Here is a 20,556-nt window from a genome sequence, read left to right on the forward strand (position 1 = left end):
ATGTTTACATGGTCCGGTGAGTGCCAAATTGGCTTAGCGGTTTCACCCAGAGAGTGATAGTAGACGGGTTGGTATTGACCTGGAAAGATGTGGGTAGTGGGGCCCCACAGGGTTCAGTCTTTGGACCTGTACTCTTCAATATCTTCATCAGTGACTTGGATGTGGGTGTGAAGTGTACTCTATCCAAGTTTGTGGATGATACTAAATTGTGGGGTGAAGTGCACACTCCGTAGGGTAGGGAACAATTGCAGGCAGTCCTGGACAGGTTAGAAAAGTGGGCAGTACACAGCAGGATGCAGTACAACAAGGACAAGTGCAGAATGCTGTACCTAGGGCACAGAAATATCCAGCACACCTACTGGCTGGGAAGTGACCCTCTCAGCAGCACAGAAATGGAAAGGGATTTTGGAGTTATAGTGGACTCCAAAATGAACATGAGCCATCAGTGTGACAAAAACATCACCAAAGCTAACCGCACTTTATCATGCATCAGCAGATGCATAACAAATAAAGCCAAGGAGGTGATATTTCCCCTCTATGTGGCATTGGTCAGACCGCAGTTGGAGTACTGCGTCTAGTTTTGGGTGCTGTACTTCAAGAAGGATGTTGATAGACTCGAGAGGGTCCAGAGGAGAGCTACTTATATGGTTAGGGGTTTACAGGACAAGCTTTATGAGGAGAGACTGAGGGACCTGGACCTCTTCAGCCTCCGCAAGAGAAGGCTGAGAGGTGATCTTGTCACTGCCTACAAATGCATTAGGGGGACACAGCAAGGGATCGGAGATGTTTTGTTCACCAGGGCATCTCTTGGGGTAACGAGGAACAATGGTCACAAACTGACAGACAGCAGATTTAGGCTAGATATCAGGAAAAACTTCTTCACGGTAAGGGTGGCCAAAATTTGGATTGGGCTTCCAAGGAAGGTGGTGCTCTCCCCTACCTTGGGGGTCTTTAACAGAAGGCTGGATAGGCATCTGGCTGGGGTCATCTGACCCCAGCACTCTATCCTGCCTAGGCAGAGGTTGGACTGAATGATCTGTTAAGGTTCCTTCTGACCCTAGCATCTATGAATCTATAACACTGGAGAGAGTCCAATGGAGGTCAGTGAAAATGGTTAGGGGGCTGGGGCATATGACTTAGGAGAGACTGATGGAATTGGGCATACTTAGTTTAAAGAAGAGAAGACTTGAGGCAGGGGGGATTTAATAGCAGCCTCAACTACCTGAAGGGTGGTTCCAAAGAGGATGGAGCTAGACTGTTGTCAGTGGTGGCAGATGGTAGAATAAGGAGCAATGGTTTCAGATTGCAGCATGGGAAGTTTAGGTTAGATATTAGGAAAAACTTTCTCACTAGGTGGGTAGTAAAGCACTGGAACAGGTTACCCAGAGAGATTTCAGAATCATAGAATAATAGAAAATTAGGGTTGGAGGGGTGTAAGTTGTAGCTGTGTTGGTCTACTGATATAGGCAGGCAAGGTTCTTTGGGTGAATCTGATATCTTTCATTAGACCAACTTAAATAGGGTTGGAAGCATGAACGATGTGTGCCCCTGGAGGCTGGGGGAGCATGGCGACCACCCACAGGCGGTGGCAGTGGTGGGGGCATGGCAGCGGTTAGTGGGGAGCTCCCGCAGGTGGTGGTGGTAGGAAGGTGAGTGCTGACCAGAGGCGATCAGTGAATGTCCACAGATGCCGCCGGCAGCATTGGCAGTGCTTCTTTCAAGGGGTGCACCGCCAATCTCAAGGGGTGCATGTGCACCCCCTACATGTCGCCAATGGTTGGAAAGGACCTCAGGAAGTCATCAAGTGCAACCCACTCTACAAAGCAGTACCATCCCCAGCTAGATCATTCCAGCGAACACTTTGTGTAGCTGGGTCTTAAAAACCTCCAAGGACGGAGATTCCACAACCACTCTGGGTAACCTGCACCAGTGCTTCACCATCCTCCTGTTGGACGGAAGACCAATGCATGGGTTCAGCAACCAAGATCTTTATTGAGTGACACATATAGATCAAGTGGGGAAAAGCAATGCTTTATCTAAAACCACTCATACTCACATACACACAGGCCAATCCACTGGTGCTCAGGTTCAGTCATGATGGCCAGTCGTGGTGCCTCTGGACACAATGATTTTATGGGAGGAACACTGGTAGTTTTCTCCCGAATTGATGTGGATGGCATACAATGTCATTGGGGCCAGGTCTTCACTGTCCTTTTATACTTAGTTTAGGCAGACTTTGCTGCAGTGCCCCTGACAACCCGCTTAGCCAGTCACCTTGTTGCTGTTGAGCTGGCTCTCATCACATACCTCATGGCTTAGGTATACAGATGGTAAGATGGATGGTAAGGCATTACTTTGATTTACAACATCCTGAGACAGGGGAGACAAGGTGTCTGCTTGCTCCTTATCTTCTTGTAGATGGTTTGTTTGTTCTTCTCAAGGCTGCTTTCTCAGTAGACTGGGTAGGCTTGATACCATATTCATTCACTCATTCATGCATTCATCTAAAATTAATTTTTGATAATATTCTCAACACTCTTAGTGAGAAAGTTCATCCTAATATCTAATCTAAACTTTCCTTGCTGCAACTTGATACCATTGCTCCTTGTTTTCTCATCTGTCACTGCTGAGAACAGTGTAGCTCCATCCTCTTTCGAATCCCCCATCAGGTAGTTAAAGGATGCTATTAAATCCCCTCTGTCTTTTCTTCTTTTTGCCTTTCCTCAGATCCTGAACTCAGCCATTTCATGGTCGCTGCTGCCCCAGTTGCCAGCTTGTCCTTGAACCACATGAGATTTGTTTTGGTCAAGCCTCTACTTTGTGTAGGTCTTTCTGAATCCTAACCCTACCCTCCAGCATATCTACTACTCTCCACAGCTTGATGTTATCTGCAGACTTCTGAGGGTGCACTCTGTGACATCTTCCAGGACATTGATGAAGATACTGAAAGACACTAGCTTCACGACTAACCCCTGGGGCACTCCACTTGATATCAGCTGCTAACTAGACGTCGAGCCATTGACTACTACCCTTTGAGCCCAATGATCCAGCCAGTTTTCTGTCCACCTTACAGTCCATTCATCCAACCCGTACCTCCTTAGCTTGCCTGCAAGAATGTTGTGGGAAACCGTATCAGAAGCCTTGCTAAAGTCACAGTGTATGGCATCCACTGGTGTTCCTGCATCCACAAAGCCAGTTACCTCATAACAGAAGGCAGTCCAGTTAGTCAAGCATAACTTGCCCTTGGTGAATCCATGCTGACTCTTCCTAATCACCTTCTCCAAGTGCTCAGAAATGGATTCCTGAGGACCTATTCAATGCTTTTTCTAAGGATTAAGGTGTGGCTGACCCACCCATAGTTCCCTGGATCCTCTTTTTCCCTTTCTTAAATATGGGCACTATATTTGTCCTTTTCCAGTCATCCAGGACCTCTCCCGATCGCCATGAGTTTTTAAAGATGATGGTCAATGGCTCTGCAATCACATTGGCCAACTCAGCACCCTCAAGTTTATTCCATCCAGCCCCATAGACTTGTATATGTCCAGCTTTTCTAAATAGTCCCTAACCTGTTCTATTGTCATTGTTGGCTGCTCACCTCCTCCCCAAACTATGCTGCCAGGTGCAGTAGTCTAGGAGCTGACCTTGCCTGTGAAGACTAAGGTAAGAAAGGCATTGAGTACTTAGCCTTTTCCTCATCATCTGTCACTAGGTTGCCTCCCTATTCAGTAAGGGACCCACACTTTCTCTGATTCTCCTCTTGTACTGACATACCCTTCTTGCATAAGAAACCCTTCTTGTTAACTTTTACATCCCTTGCTAGCTGCAACTCCAGTTGCACTTTGGTCTTCCTGACTTTGACCCCACATGCCCGAGCAATACTCATACTCCTCCCTAGTTGTTTGTCCATATTTCCACTTCTTATAAGCTGCTATTTTGTGATTTTGTTTACTGAAGAGTTCCCTGCTAAGCAAAGCTGGTCTTTTGCCATACTTGCTAGTCTTCCTGTGCATCAGGATGATTTGTTCCTGTACTCCTAGTAAGGTTTTTTTGAAGTATAGCCAGCTCTCCTGGACTCCTCTCCCCCTCAGACCGGCTTCCCAGGGGATCCTGCTTATGAGTTTTTGAAGCAAATCAAAGTCGGCTTTCATAGTTTCATAGTTTCTAGGGTCAGAAGGGACCTGAGTAGATCATCTAGTCCGATCCCCTGCCATGGCAGGAAAGAGTACTGGGGTCAAACGACCCCAGCAAGGTGTTCATCTAACCTCCTCTTAAACACCCCCAGGGTAGGAGCCTGCACCACTTCTCTTGGAAGTTGGTTCCAGATCCTAGCCGCCCTGACTGTGAAGTAGCGCCTCCTGATACCTAACCTAAACCTACCCTCTGCCAGCTTGTGACTGTTATTCCTGGTTGCTCCTGGTAGTGCTCGGGGGAACAGGGACTCCCCCAGTGCCTGCTGGTCCCCTCTGACTAGTTTGTAACAGGCCACTAGATCCCCCCTCAGCTTTCTCTTGTGGAGGCTGAACAGGTTCAGGTCCCGTAGCCTCTCCTTGTAGGGCCTGCCCTGCTGCCCCCGATCATGCGAGTGGCCCTCCTCTGGACCCTCTCGATGCTGTCCACATCCTTCTTGAAGTGCGGCGCCCAGAACTGGATGCAGTACTCCAGCTGCGGCCTGACCAGTGCTGCATAGAGGGGGAGTATCACCTCCTGCTCGAGATGCATCTGTGGATGCATGACAAGGTACAGTTGGCCCTCCTGACTGCCTCTCCACACTGCCGGCCCATGTTCATCTTGGAGTCAATGGTCTGTACTCTGCTTCCTTGCTTTCCCCAGCATCCTGAACTCAATCATCTCATGGTCATTGCTGCCCAAGGTGCCATCCACTACTACATTCCTCATCAATTCTTCCCTGTTTGTGAGCAGCAGATCAAGAAGAGCACAGCCCCTAGTTGGCCTCTCCAGCACTCGCATCAGGAAGTTGTCCCCAACATGCTCCAAAACTTCCTGGATTGCCTGCACACTGCTGTATTGCCCTCCCAGCAGATGTTAGGGTGACTGAAGTCCCCCATAAGAACCAGGGCTGGTCATCAGGAATCTTCCACTAGCTGTTTGAAGAAAGCAACAGGCAAACACGTTTCAGGGCTTTAAGTCAGGAAGGAATCATGCTCAATAGCAGGAAAACAAGCAAGGTCTGTGCTGACACAGCCCCACTCACCCCGTGGCTGTTTGATCCAATGCCACTGCCGTGGTAAGCGGCCATGAGCTTGCTCTCTTGCCTCTGGCACTGGCCTTGACACTGGCCCCATCACCACCTGTGCTGGATCTGCTGCTGTCACTGCTACCTCATGCCCCCAGGATAGCAGTGAGTGCTTTATATAAAGGACTGCACAACAGTCTATGATGTATTTGCTGAAGGCCAAAGATAAGAATAGATGTATCAGAATTGCTCTAGCATGGAAAACCCTGTCATCCTATGTTAGAAATCATTTTTTTCAATCAGAATAGTCTCAAAACAGCTATAGCATCTCACTTTCCCTCCCAAACACTTCATGAAAAATCTCTTAGAGGCAGACTCCTTGACTGTACATTCCCTTCCAAATACAAGACATTAGAATCAGCGTCATATCCTTTAAATGGATAATAAATTTAACAGACACTTGATAATGTGTTCCTAAAAATATCCCACGCTTGCCAAAAGAAGCTTGTATCAAAATAATTTTAGTTGCAAATCTGGCTCCCAGATAGGGGCTGGGCCAGAATCACTTCAGTCAACTTATTCCAAGTGTCATTTCACTGACATTGATTGAGCCACATCATGCATGAACCAAGCACACTGAGTATAGGGAGAGATGCTGCAACAGGGAATTGACACAACAGGGTCCTAGGCTGGCAGGGGAGGGACTGGTGGATAGTTAGCCCTCTTGGGGATTTTATCTCCTGATCCTGACACTTCGTTTCAACACATTTAAGAATTTAAATAATAAAAATGATACTAAGAGATGTTTACATTTAAACATGTCGCTCTGGCACCTTGATTTTTTAACTGAATATTAATAAATTGGGAAATTTTCTAGTTGACTTACAATGTTTAATCAAAACAGTTAACAGTTAAACAGAGATTAACATCCCCTGTAGATGTGGCACAGAGAGGGATCCATGAAACAGTCTAATCTGGTGTTTTATAGCTATTCCCTGTGTCTGTGTTACTCGTGGTTCAATAAGAAAAAACTATCTGTAGTTACCATATTTACCTGAATCCAAGACAAGGTTTTTTTCCCCCATTTAACATGAGGCAAAAAGCCCCTTGCCTTTGATGCAAATATAAGTATTCCCAGAATCAGAATTGTAACTGCAGCAGCTGCCTGTCCTCTCCCTCCCCCGCCCCCCATCCCTTTAACCTCTGCCCCACCCTGGCTGGTCCCTGATACCCCCTCCCTTCCCCATGCAGCAACAGATGTGGCAGAGGCACATCCAGCCATAAGCTTGCCTGCCAGTCACCAACTGTGAAATCTTTATGACTGGTGCTGATATAAGAGGGGAAAAAGAAACCCGGTTTGATTCCCAGATCCAGGATGAGTTAGGCTGCCTGAATTTTTCTCTCAACTTTAAACTGAGCATATTAAAGAAATTACAAGCACCTTCTGATGACTTTTGCTAACACATTTTCCTGACTGTGATCATACTTTAAATCAGGAAATCAGGAGTTTTGAAGCTCCATCCTGCAGGGTAGATCCAGCCTGCAAAGCTGTGTCATCTGGTCTGCAGGGCTGGAAATCTGGTGGCAGAAGGACCAGCAGCTTCTATAGCTCTGGAAGCTGCAGCAGTTAACACTGACCCTGCCAAATTTCCAGCCCGAAGAGATCCCCACAGACCAGATGACACAGCTCTGAACTTTGGTTCCAGCCCATGGACTGGCCTCATGCTCTGGATCCAGCCCACAGGCCCAGAGGAGTTTGACACCCCTATTTTAAATAAGAAATCTTGTCTAATGAGGCTATTGACAAGCTGGATTAAACAGTTTTGAGAATTTCATTTATTTAATAACTCAAATGATTAAGAAAAGCCCTAAGCATATGTGATCACACAAAAGAACCTTGATTTGCCAAATCATGCTTCATGTTTAAATATATATTCATTGCAAAGAAGTAGCTAAGCATTGCACTAGTCATCACGAGTAAAAACACTGCATGTGCACATTTCAAATTCATCCTTCTTCCCAACCTCACCTCTCTTGGTGCCTGAAGAACAAAGACCTGAATTTTTCTTCCAGCTGGTCACAAGGTGTCACTGTTGCCCAGCTTGTCTCTTGGGTCAGTCAGCATTTGAGTGATTTAATTGTGATGAAGACTGCCTTGCACTGGAAAGCTTATCTAACTTTATTTCAATCATGCAACTGGTCCAATCAAAGATATCACCCACACAAAAAGTTGCCATTTAGCATGACACATTTTCAGCAGCAGAGGGGTGTCACAGCTGGAACTGTAGACATTTAGGATACCATGGTAGATTTTCCTCTAAGAATATATGAATAAACTCTCACTCTGATGGTTAGGTCTCCTATACAGATGGGAAAAACTCAAAGGACAATTGCTATGTGACATAAAGATGGTGCTTCACTCTGCACCTTGTAAAGCAAACAGGTTTTTTTGTGCCTATGCACAACCAAATGCAGACAGTGACTGGTCTGCATGGAGGTATAGTGAAAACATATGTATGTGTGTTTTTGTGTATAGGCTAGTATTATATGAACACCTGAGTATGAGTGGAAGGTCATATGTGGGATTGAGGGACTTCGCTTACCACCTCCTTCCCTCCCCAAGACACAATAAGACCCACCTAAAAAAATGGCTCCCTGGCCCTGGCTGTTGCCCTGCCTGCTATCCTCCAGACCTGTGCACCAGTGAGGGGTCACCAGTTTTTTGCCCTTGATGATTTCAACTGCTGGAACAAAAATGAAGATAAGCAGTAGTTCCTATTAGAGGTGCTTGTCTCAGTCACATCTCCTGTCTGCAGGGACTGTAGCATGAAAATCCACTCTCACTGTTTACTCCCTCAGTCCTGTCTACCAGTTCAGACTTCGGGAGCAGAAGAAGCCTGTGAACCTGTGAGGGGGAAGCTGGGCAGTAGTAGAGAAAAAAGGGGTCTCAACTGGAGGTTCCTATTATCAGAGCAGTCATTGAGCCAAATTGTTGTGCCTTTTCTTTCCAACAGAGGATTTTCCAGTCATTAGGTTTACACTGCTAAAAGGGATCCAGCTGCTCCTGCCTCAACCTTTTGAAGATGTAGAGTCTTCTATAGACCAAAAGTGTAAGTACTTCTGCTCTGACATGCTCTGACCCAGAAGCTGAGTGCCCATGATAAGAAAGAAGCCTGAGGAATCAGACTGTCTTATTCTTATCACATTAAGATGCTGCCAGCAGCATCTTTGTAGCCCTTTTACCTCTTGCTGGCATCTTTATTCAGATTACTTTCTTGAGTTGTTCTTTTTACTAGTCTCAGGGGGAAAAATAAAAAAAAAGCTTGGCTGTGAAATGTTATGAGATGTTGTTATTAGTTGTTTGCATAGAGGGGACCTGCAGGATGATTTCCAACATATGACAGAAAGTTCTTTTGGTTTTATTGTAGCTTCATCTGGAAGCCTCAGTCGGAAGAAGCCAGCATCTGTCATCGTTCTGACCCAACCAACTGGGTAGGTAATGACTGAGAAATTTCAACTCCTCTCCTGACCTGGAAGTGGTGCTCACCAAGAGATGGGAAACCACGCATTACCCAGTTTGGGTGCTAATTGTGTGGGCTCTTCCAGCATTCTGCCCCATGCCTACCTTCCATATGCAGAATAAAAAATGGAGAAAATACTCCTGGTTTGACTACAGAATACAGCAATAACTTCCTTTGTTCTCCCAACCATTGCTGGATGAATATGCTCCATTACCAAATAAGCAGTTCATCAATCAATCTCAGAGAGTTAAGAGGATAATATCAAAGTTGGATCCTAAAAGTTACCACTCTATATTAGCTTTTGCATGCCTGAAAATAGGCTAATTAACTGTATTTGCTGAATACCACTGATTTTTGTGCACCAATGTCAATTATATAATGAGCTGGAGCAGACAGATGAGCAGCTACCTGGAGACCTCTGTGCGAAGTATGACCTTTAATGAGGTAATGAAAGAACACGAGGCTTCAACACATGGAATGTTTACATTGGTATAAACGAGGGGCAGACAGACAACATGAATCCCAATACCAGTGTAGCTGCCTGAATTTCTTGTAGAAACATGGGAAAACCCACTGGGAAGATGACACTAAACTATATATACAATTGCTGTGTCTACAGCTGTCCCGTGTAACAATTTGCTGTAGGCCAAGGCTATCAAACATATGACCTATGGGCCGGATCTACACAGCCATGTCATCTAGCCAACACAGGGATCTTAGAGGGGATGCATGTTCATGGCAGGGGGGTGAACAATGGCCATTAATTCCCATAGTTCCTTGATACTGCTTGCCCCACCACTGGAGGTAGGTCTGGAAGTGATCCACAAGGACGGTTTGACTACAGTAAGGATGGAGGGTGGGGGAAGGAGGAGTGCAAAACCAGTTTGACATCCCTGCTGCAGGTAAACAGTCTATTGCCTGTTCCTCTGTGTAGCTGTAAGGAACTGTGATAGCACCTGCTGCAAGCAGTTACACCAGGATAGCTGTTCAACCGTCTGATCTGGCTCCCCAGGTAATTTACACTGGTGTACAAAACAGTGTAAATTAGGCTGCTAGAAATGCATTGTGTCCATGCCAAAGTTAGTTACTTAATGTATGGTATCGGGTGCCTAACATTTGGCACCCATGTGCTTGGGGGAAGCATACAAAGATTTCTTCCTATAGAGAAAGGATATCCCTGCAACTAAAGCACAGGACTGGGAGTCAGGGGATACTGCTTCAGTCCTTTGCCACAGATTCCCCTCTGAAATCTCTTTGTACTGTAGCTCACCATACTTGCAGAGAGGTTGCAAGGAGCACTTTGCATACCCAAAGAAGGCACTCTGATCCCATATGATGGGGCCATTTATGTGCCCCATGTAATTTCCACTACTTTCTCCAGTTCCACTTTAAATGGCCCAGTCAGGTTATTCTAGTCAGTCAAATTTCCTATTGGGGTAGCTTCCCTAATACCCCATCTAAGTTTTCTGTTCCTTGATTTAATTTCATTGCTTCTGGTTCCCGCACTTGCACCACTCCAATGCACCACACAAGAGGGGTCAGTAGAGAGGAGGGTAAGCCAGCTGACTATTAGGTAGACATGGGAGTCAGAATGGTTAAAAAATAAATGTGCATGGAAACATGACCTTAGATCAAGGGAGAATGCCAGCAGGGAGTAATGAGGACATGTTAAAAGTTGTCCTGCTTCTAAAGAAATACTGGCAACACGGGTGTCAGATAAACCAGAATTAGGGATTGAAGGGTTTATTAAATTCTCAGATCTGTTGCAATCCTAACCCAATCCTAACAAAACTGTATGGTCTAGGCAAAGGCCTTTGCGCTGTCCTCCTCCCAGGTCACGCTGCAAATCCCAATATTCTTTTTTCTTTTGCCTTCAGGCAGCAGCTTCCTGATATTTTAAAAAGTCACTCCAGTAACGCATTAAGGCTTCCCCTATTTGAATGAGATCAACAGCCTCTGTCCATCTGATGCTTGCTCTGAAGTCACTTCATCTTTGCAGGTCAGGACTAGAGCATATTGACAGGTCAGTGCTGGGAAGTCAAGACAAGATTCTTGGGGGATGTGGTACTTCCAAACTCAGGTGCCTTGGCAAACGGCTGTCTGCAATGGGCAATGACAGTGCCCTCTGTCATTAATGTCCAGTCAGTGGCTCCTCTCCCCATAAAAAGGAAATAAGTCTCCAGGCACTTCAGCCAAATACTACTGGATTCCTCCCGACTCTAGGGTTGCATTTGAGTACACTATTTTCCTAGGTGCCAGGCTCCCGTCCAACTTCCCAGGGAGAATAATTCCAACAACTTACCCACTCTAAACCTGCAGCCAGTGGACTGCTCTGAAGCACTTACATTTTGGGAAAGCCTGTTTTTTCTGCAATGCTTTGTGTACCCTTGTTGCAGCTACCAATGACCTACTGCTGATAGACTTATGCCAATGCAACCCTGTTGTGTGGATAAACAAAGACTCCATAACATGTTCTGTGCAGTGCTGGAGCTTCCATGTGCTTGTAGCCAGGACAAGTTGCACTGTGACTAGCCAAGGCTGAGATCATTTTTGCCTGCATATACCAATATAGCTTAGCTCTGCCAAAAACTGAAATCCTCAGTGTAGCAAGGCAAAGGGAGCTGCCAGGCGCACAGATTTCCTTTTCAATTGTTAGGTCTCAGCCAGTTGCAGAGGATGATGCAAAGCCTTTCCTCTCTCCACAGGTGCAGAGGGAGGCCTTATGCTCCAATGTCACCTCCCTAGAGTATTTCCTACTGAACTGTGCAGAGCAGAAAAGTCCTGAGTCTTCAAACAAGCACTGAGAATTAAATGTTCTGTTTGTCAGCTGTGCGCCTAGTATTCTCCTACCTATAGGTTATAGGTATTGTGCAATTTCTTAAAGACCAGCTACACATGTAAAGTAACTGTCATGCCATAAAAAGCTCCAATCAGTTATAAGGTAGACCTTAAATGTGTGTACTAACAGTAAAGCTAACTGCTATCAAGTTTTAATTTGCACATGTAGCAGGATCTCTGCTGTGGCTAAGAGCCCCATCCAGCTGACAGGGCCCCCAGCCACAGGGGTATACTGTGGCCAGTGTAAAACCCCAGGGCCTGGGGAATCATGGCTGCCATGGTCTCCCAGGTTTGTGGGGAGCACCACCACACCTGGGATTCCCTCAACTGGGGTGGTTCAGCCACAAGAGCTTGCTTCTTGCTGGCACATGGGGAGCCCCAGATCAGGCTCCCTCTATACCAGCAGGTGGGATGGCAGGGATGATGTGTGGCATGGCAAGAGGCATGCCTGTATGGATCATGCATTAGATCCCATCGTGCCTTTACCTGCATGTGTAGACGGGGCCTAAGAGAGACAGCTCCACAGTCAGTTCCTGTCCTTCCAGACTGAGCAGCGACTCACAAAGCAGGGAATCCATTTCCTGCTCTCTTTCTCTCTTTAAGGAAACTGCAGATCTTCCGGGATGTTTACATCCTCTTGTACATGGGACCCACACTGCAAACAGGCCTTGCACAGGAGAGAGAGCAAAAATCTCCCAATCCCCCTCCCCACTGCAGCTATGTAGAGGATACACCCATTCAATGGAAAGTGCAGGGACTACTTGCCCAAACCAGCTCTGGTCTTCATGGCACAGTTATATTATACTGGAGCATGCATACACATACATTTTAAGAGGTGCCAAATCCAAGGAAGGTGGGAGAATATCGCAGCTCAAAAATGTACACAGTTCTCTTGCTCAGTCTCCCAGGTTCTTAGAGATTAGTGCTTCTAGAGCAAGCCAGGAAAACCAGACAGAGCTAAGGGCTGTCAGAAAAATGCATCTGCATTGGGATCAGTTAAGGTTTTGTATCCACCTTAATGACAATTAGTAGAACTCATCCTTTGGTGAAAACTAGCCAGTTAAACCCCAAATCGGAGGTATTTATTGAATGGGTAATTAAAAAAAAATCACATCAACCTCCTTCCATGTGGCAGTCAACAAGATACTGCAAAAGTTTTTCTTTTCAGATGGAGGTTTAATATATCATCTCCTTCAGCTTTGCACAACTGAGTTTTAATCTTGGACATTGAAGCTCAGTATTTATACCTACATTTAAAAGGAGGTTTTCCCACTGGTTGTGCAATAAGGTTTCAGGAGCCTGGTGAAAATGTGAGAGAATTTCATGGAAAAATAAAAAATACTCACAGCCTCCCTGATTTGTGTCTGCTGTTTTTTCTTTTCCCACCATCCCAGTCTCCTGCCCAGGGGGAAAAAGTCACTTCATGGATTAGTGAGGACTTAAGCACAAGTTTCTACATTCTGGTTACAGAGCAAATTTAAATTAGCTTAAGCTTTTTTAATGCTGGCAAAGGAAAAAAAATGGATTTCTCTTCCCAAAGGCTATTTGCTTTTTCTGCAACTAAATAAATCCTGGCATAGCCATTTATATGAGTGACACCACCATTTCTAAGACACATCCCCACATCATAGTCTTAATAGGGCTGCTTTTATAAGTAATCATACATCTTTTCAGAATATCTAGGCTGATCTGAAGTAGTCCATTAAAGATCAGTCACTTGGCCTGATATCATCTAGTCATATATCACAGCAGACACCTTTCTCCTTCCCACTCCTATCACAATTTCCAATAGAGGAATAACAATAGCATTCCATTATTCCTAATACCTTAAAGAGAATCAACTGCACCTATTTTATAGTGATAGCTGCAGTTAAGGCTGCATAACTGAGAATAGGGGACTACTAATTTACTGGGATAAAACAGTAAATAGAAACAATCACTAATTTACTGGGATGAAATTTTCTAGGCTGGGTGTTGGTCTGGGGATGAATTTTGTAGAGGGGATTATTTGTGTTATTTCTCCAAAAAGTATGAGTAAAAACAGTTCTGCTGTTAAGAACATGTAAGCAAAATTAAATATATCCTCTTCTCCCTTAGAAAAGTCTAAACCTGAAACATTTTAAAACCAGAAGAACTAGAGCTAGGAAGCTAGTAGGGAGAAAATACCAGTAACCAAAGGGAAATACTTCTGGTGAATAGTGATTCTGTTCCTGCAGTGCTTTGAAATTCCATTTTGATATGCCTGGGGCTTTAGATAAGCATGGGTTTCTAAGAGATTGTAGCACAGTTGTAAGCACAGGAGTGCTGTATTGTATGTGTGTATTGCTAGCTTCAGTGTACTGTGAAAATGCACATTTTATGTTCTACACTTGCACCCCCATCCTGCAAGCTCTTCTATGAAGACGAGCTCCTATACCTGCCCAGAGACAAGGGTCCACCCACATACAACAATTTGGGCAGACCCTATAGGCCAGGGGTGGGCAAAATATGGCCCGCGGGCTTAATCCAGCCCACGATGCCATTCTATCTGGCCCGCGGGACCCCCTCCAAAATTTAAAAAATTAATATTTCTCTGCCCTTGGTTCCTGTCAAAAATGACAGGAACCAAGGGCAGTAGGACCCAGGAGAAGCCCGGAGGGGTCCCGCCACAGCAGGCTCCCCCCAGCCAGGCTTCTGGCCTGGGAGCACGTGACTGTGCCAACTGGAAAACTCTGGTGGAGGGGCAGGGAAGGACCCCGGGCAGGAAAGGAGCCCAGGGAAAAGTTGAGCGCAGGGAGGGAAGCAGCCCCTCACCCGCCCAGTGGCCAGTACCCTGCGCTGCAGCCACTCGCAGCCCATGTGAGGCTGCCTGTGCCTGCTCCTGACAGCCCCGTGTGGACTGTGAGTGGCTGCAGCATGGAGCGCTGGCCACGGGGCGGACAAGGAACCACTTCCCCCCCTGCTCAGTTTCTCCCCGGGCTCCATCCTGATGCAGAGGAAAGCAGTCCCTCATCTGCCCCGTGACTGGTGCTCCCTGCTGCAGCTGCTCGCAGCCCATGCAGGGCTGTCCAGAGCAGGCACAGGCAGCACCAGGCAGGCTGCGAGCAGCTGCAGCGTGGGGCACCAGCCACGGGGCAGGGAGGGGCCGCTTCCCCCCCCCCAGCACCACCTTGTAACCCAGGCCCACAGCCAGCCTGGGCTCTGTGCCAGCCCCAGGCTCGCCCGTTGGGGCTGTGTGCGATGGCAGCAGCTGTGGCCCCTTCCCCACCCCCAGCTTCCCGCGCCGAGCTGCGTTTGCCACTGCTGCCTGTGGGCTGCCCGGTGTGCAAGCTCCGGGCAGGCAGCAGCAGCCAACACTGCCCAGTGCAGAAAGCTGGGGGGCTGCAGCTGCTGTTGCCATGTGCAGCCCCAACTGGCAAGCCTGGACTGGCGCAGGCCCCAGGCTGGCAGCGGGGCCAGGTTACAAGCTGGTGCTGATTGCGGGTAAAAGCAGCTCCTCGCCCTCTCCGTGTCCGGTGCCCCGCACTGCAGCCACTTGCAGCCTGCATGGGGCTACCTGTGTCTGCTCCAGACAGCCCCGCATGGGCTGCGAGCACCTGCAGCAGGGAGCACCAGCCATGGGGCAGGGGAGGGGCTGCTTTTCCCCGTGCTCAGCACCAGCTTCTTCTCTGCCTGCGAGCAGGGGGTCGGGGCTGTGCGCTGTCCCCCACCTGTACAACAGGGCTGGGGGGGCACTGGGAGTGAGCAGGTGCAGGAGCATGGGGCCTGCACCGGTGTCCCGGGGCCAGTACTGGTGGGTCCCAGCCACCAGGGGCTCAATGGAGTTGGGCCAGCTCCCCTCTCTCCCTGCTGGTACAGCCCAGCCTGGCTCCACAGATCTCTGCCAGCCTGCACCCTGCTGTGGGCCCCACTGGTGCTGGCCCTGGGACATTGGCCTCAAGATAGTGACCAGGGGGGAGGGCACCTGTCAAGGGGCAGGGCTACCCATGTGGCCCTCGACAGCCTGCCAAAACTGGGTAAGCAGCCCTCCACCCGAAATAATTGCCCGCCCCTGCTATAGGCAGTTGTGACTTTTGCTTGGCTGACAATCACTAGAGCTCTATTCCCATACAATTTCACCTTCTGAAATGTTTCCTGTTTGTTTTTTTTAAAACTCAATGAAGCCTTAATTTAGGCATATCCTGATTTACGCATAACCATAATGTTTTTCTAAGGGATGAATTAGTAAAATTACAAATAATGGACCAAAACATTTTTTAAAGTTTCAAAACCAATCATTTTCAGACCATTCAAAATACAAAACAGCAATGATAGGCTATAGCATTTTATTTTAATATTTTAAGTGTATGTTGAACAGCTAAGATACATGAGTGGTTTGGCAAGCCAATTCAGATTTAATTTTGCAGACGACAATGGAAGCATGGTATCCAATGTCATACAGCCAGTGCTTTGGAAAAATACATATATCAAGGACAACATTCAAGTGCATTGGTTGGGCAGGATCACTAAATCCAAAAGGTATCAGTAAAAGAGCTTCCATTTCATTTTCATGAGAAAGACTGAACATTTAAAAAAAAAGAAAAAAGCATGCATGGATGATTTCAACCTTGCTGCCAGCAACAGGCACCCTTTTTTTGAAGACAAGGGGTGCGTCTACACGAGATGCTTAATGCACAATAAATTAATTCTACTGTGAAGTAGCACAGCTTGTACCGTAACACACTAATGTGCAGTAGAATTAATCTACTGTGCATTAAGCATCACAAAAAGACCATGCACAAGCATTACTGGGTAGTGGCACCCATTACTGCACATTTAGTTAGTACCTCATACATTAGAGGTACTAAATGTGCAGTAACAACAGCCCATTAATGTAGGTGTAGATGTACCCAGAGTGAAAAAGGAGCAGGAGCAGACAAGAGACTGAATACAAGCAGTAAGCCACCCAAACAAGGAATATAATGAAGCTACCAAAGTTTTACGGTGTGCCTCCAGTTCTTCCCCAGTCCCTTCGGTCACTAGCCACTGTGGCCCTTCCCATAGGAGACCCCCTATCAACCAGAGGATCCCTCCAGGCTCCCCACATAGGAACTGTTTTTTCTTGTGTTCTGGGTTGGTCAGCTGGCAGGCCCCCTACCAGCTCTCCTGGGCACTCTGGCTCCCACTCTCCTGCTCAAAGATGGCAATGATGACAGCCCCTCTGCAGGAGCAGTGGCTCTCAGCCCTTTTTAGCTTTTATTTTTTTTAAAGTAAAGTTTTTCATGTGCCAAGCCATATCAGCCAAATCAATTCCAAATCCATGAGTCATTCAAGAACCATATGTGGCCCTACTACTGGTAAACATCCTCTACCCCCAACTGGGGCTTCAGATGCTTCCAAATCATTTGGCAGGCATCCTACATGCAGGCCCAAGCCCAGAGGCTTGGGGTTCAGATGCCCCCAAGTTTCGCTTGCCCTCATCCATATGGCCACAGGAGCAAGCTAGGGAGGATGCTCCCATTTCCATAAAGTGGGTGTAAACTCAAGATCTTCCCACTGGAAATGAAAGTGGGAGGTTAACTATACATTACCTCTGCAGGTTCTACCCCATGCCAGAAAAGCTGTCATCCCCAGTGACTAGAAAATGGCCTTAGTTGTCATGGTATTTCAGGCCCCAGCTCACTGATCTAAGAAGTCAGAAGATTCTTGTCCTTTTCTGCTGTTTCCTTGCTCTTAGCTCTTTCATGCTCTGCAGTATGAGGAAGTCACAGAGCCAGCCCCTCTGCTGCTCTCTCTAGTGCAGGTGTAGGCAAAATGCAGCCTGCGGGCCAGATGCGGCTCACTAGGCCTTTCTATCTGGCCCACGGGGCCCCTAAAAAATTTAGAAAATTGATATATATCTGCCCATGGCTTCCTGTCATGTGGCCCTCAATGGCTTGCCAAAACTCAGTAAGCAGCCCTCTGCCCAAAATAATTGCCCACCCCTGCTCTAGCGGCAGCCCCTCCAGCTCAAGAAGGTCTACTAACAAGGCCTTTTGCTGCTGTCCCAGCTCTCAGTCTTCTCCAGGCAACTCCTTCTCCTCTTGCCAGAGCCCTATGCTCTGCCTCCTCCTCGTAACTCTTGACAACAACAAGAGTTGTTGTCTGCCTTCCTGCTTCCCTTCATCATGTATTACCTTAGGGTGCCACCACACCCTTCCAATCAGGTCCATGGGGAGGGTACCTGCTTTGTCAAAAGAGGAAGCAATTGGATATACCTTTACTTAAAGAGGCTGCTAATTCTGTGATGGGTTTTCAAGAACGTGCAACTGCTGTAGAGTTAAAGGTGAATCAGTGATGTCTGAGTACATTCACGATGCTAGAGCTTAGTAACTACTTGAAGTAGACTGCAGCTATGATGGCTATTGTTTGATGTTCCAGAACTATTACTAATAGCAACCTTTATGGCTCCAGAAAAATATGCTGTCTCCTAACTTCTGTTTCAATTAGGAGACAGAGCAGATGTTGTCTCCTAACTGCTCTGCAGCTTCTTATTAGGAGAAAGCAGATACCTCATGTGAGCTGCAGTGTCTATACATCTTGCAAATTGGTTGGATTTCTCTGCTAACAGACTCTCGCCATCAACTTCATGAAGAGACTTTCACTGGTACAGAAAGGACAAAATCCAGCAAAGAATAACCCAGTTCTAAAATCAGCAGCAGCAGGAAACTGCAGCGTTTATCCTGTTCCTGTTGACTTCACCAAGAGCAGGAGTGAGGTCGCAAACACCATAGATGCAGTTGTACATTCATTCTGAGGGCCAAGTTCTACTCATTTTGTTCTGCTGAAAAAGGAGCCGGTTTAGAAACTCTGGGCCAGATCCAAAATGTACTTTTAACATAAAGGTACCTCAGTAGAATGTAGGCACATAAATCTAGGCACTTCCATTTTCAGTATTAAAACTCCCCAGGCACCTGAAGTCCCACTTTTGCACAAGACCAAGAACAATTCATTCATGTCAGGGCTGTGCAGCTTGGGGTCTAACTCGAGTGATCATAATAATTTGGGGGAAATCTGGGAGAAGGGGAGCGTGGCAGGGCCAGGCAGAACAACACACACACCCCACCCCACAGCTCCCAGGAGTTGAGCTGGGCAGGCCCATTCCCACGCCCTACACCCCAACCCCATGGCTCCCAAGAGTGGTGGGGCTGGGCAGAACAGTGCAGTGTACACACAAACACACATACACACACACACACCTCAGGAGCAGGCTGGGTAACGCTGCCCCCCCTGCAGCTCCCAGGAGCTGGGCTAGGCAGGATGCGCACATGCGCACAGACTCCAAAATCTGGGACTGTCCCAGCCAATCTGGGACATGTGGTCACCCTAATTCAGGGCAAACCTGACTGGGATCCAAAAACTAGACATACGCCTACCTACATCTCATGAGGCAACCAATCCAGTTGGTATTTTCTGAGCAGTGCTTTTTGTCACTCTGTATGTGAAGAGGGGTATTTTTTTTTCATTGGGGACAGATGGAAGAATTAAAAGAACAGCCAAATAAGCAGCAAACTTCCTTACTTTTTTCATAGATTCATAGATGTTAGGGTCAGAAGGGACCTCAGTAGGTCATCGAGTCCGACCCCCTGCTCTGGGCAGCAAAGAGCGCTGAGGTCAGATGACCCCAGCTAGGTGCTTGTCCACTCTCCTTTTGAAGACCCCCAGGGTAGGAGAGCACCACCTCCCTGGAAAGCCCATTCCAGATTCTGGCAACCCATGCTGTGAAGAAGTTCTTTCTGATGTTCAACCTACATCTGCTCTCCGTCAGTTTGTGGCCATTGTTCCCAGTTACTCCAGGGTGTGCCCTAGTAAAGAGAACATCTCCTATTCCCTGCTGCCCTCCTCTGATGAATTTATAAGCAGCCACAAGATCATCTCTCAGCCTTCTCCTGTGAAGGCTAAAGAGATCTAGGTCCCTCAGTCTCTCCTTGTAGGGCCTTGCCTCCAGGCCTTTGACCATACAAGTGGCCTCCTCTGAACCCTCTCAAGATTCCCCACATCCCTCTTGAAGTGCAGCACCCAAAACTGTACACAGTACTCCAACTGTGGCCTGACCAGTGCCGCATAGAGGGGAGGCATCACTTCCCTGGACCTGTTTGTAATGCATCTGGTAATGCAAGATAAAATGCAGTTAGCCTTGTTGATCACTTCATCACATTGATGACTCATGTTCATCTTGGAGTCAACAGTCACTCCAAGATCCCTTTCCATGCTGTGCTGCTGAGAGGGTCGTCCCCAAGGCTGTAAGCATGCTGGTGATTCTTTCTCCCTAGGTGCAGCACTTTGCACTTTTTTCTATGTTCCCTCAGGCCCAGATCTTGCAACATTTAATTTCACATGCTATAAATGGTTCCCCCACCTTAAAGTCAACTGGACTGGGGTTTGAAACCTATGACATATTCTGACACCCGTCTTTTATCTGCTGATGTAACATCTCCTCTCAGAAATTCTCTTTATAAATAGTAGGGTGGGCTATGCCATGGCAATCATGGGGAATAGCAAGGCATGGAAAACAAAGCAAACAAAATCTCCCTCCCCCGGTTCTGCACGCCCTTCACCTTCAAAGGCAAGTCTTCTTTGCCAAGTTCTCAAAGCACAAAGATAAACTGTCCAAGGTATAACTGGTATAACTGATAACATTCTTTCCATCTCCGACACATGCAAAGGAATGCAAACATTTTTCATTTTGAATAAGGGGTTGCCAGCCTGAAAAGGCAGAGAAGTACTGATCTCCAGTAAAATTAACTAAGCTTAGTTTTGTGGCCAATTTCTGTTCTGTTCATTTTAAATGAACTTTAATAAATACACTACGGCACCCAGAGCCCAAGAGCAATTTGGAACATACTGGCTACTTCAACAAGAATAGCATAAACCCTCCTGCCAGATTAGTTCAAATTGTAAACAGCAGCTTGCAATGGCTCAGAGGAAGAAAGCTTTAATGTTCTTATCTCATAATGGCCAAATTCTCTGTTTGTGGAGGAATAGAGGCCTTTGCTATTCAAATTA

The 20,556-nt window shown here is 46.9% G+C and overlaps 1 protein-coding gene across 1 annotated transcript in view; it reads left to right on the forward strand.

The window, feature by feature from the left end:
- The window catches only part of RGSL1 (regulator of G protein signaling like 1), a 65,545-nt gene extending 52,346 nt beyond the window's left edge, over positions 1-13,199 (forward strand). The window contains exons 16-18 of the mRNA XM_090049749.1: positions 8,209-8,304; positions 8,623-8,686; positions 10,593-13,199. Coding sequence (XP_089905875.1) covers positions 8,209-8,304; positions 8,623-8,686; positions 10,593-10,659 — 227 coding nt within the window. The 3' untranslated portion in view covers positions 10,660-13,199. The remainder of the gene's footprint in view (positions 1-8,208; positions 8,305-8,622; positions 8,687-10,592) is intronic.
- The last annotated feature ends 7,357 nt before the right edge of the window (positions 13,200-20,556 follow it).

The sequence above is a fragment of the Crocodylus siamensis genome, chromosome 5 (genome assembly GCF_052110815.1).
Source record: "Crocodylus siamensis isolate JL-2025a chromosome 5, ASM5211081v1, whole genome shotgun sequence".
Classification (NCBI taxonomy): domain Eukaryota; kingdom Metazoa; phylum Chordata; order Crocodylia; family Crocodylidae; genus Crocodylus; species Crocodylus siamensis.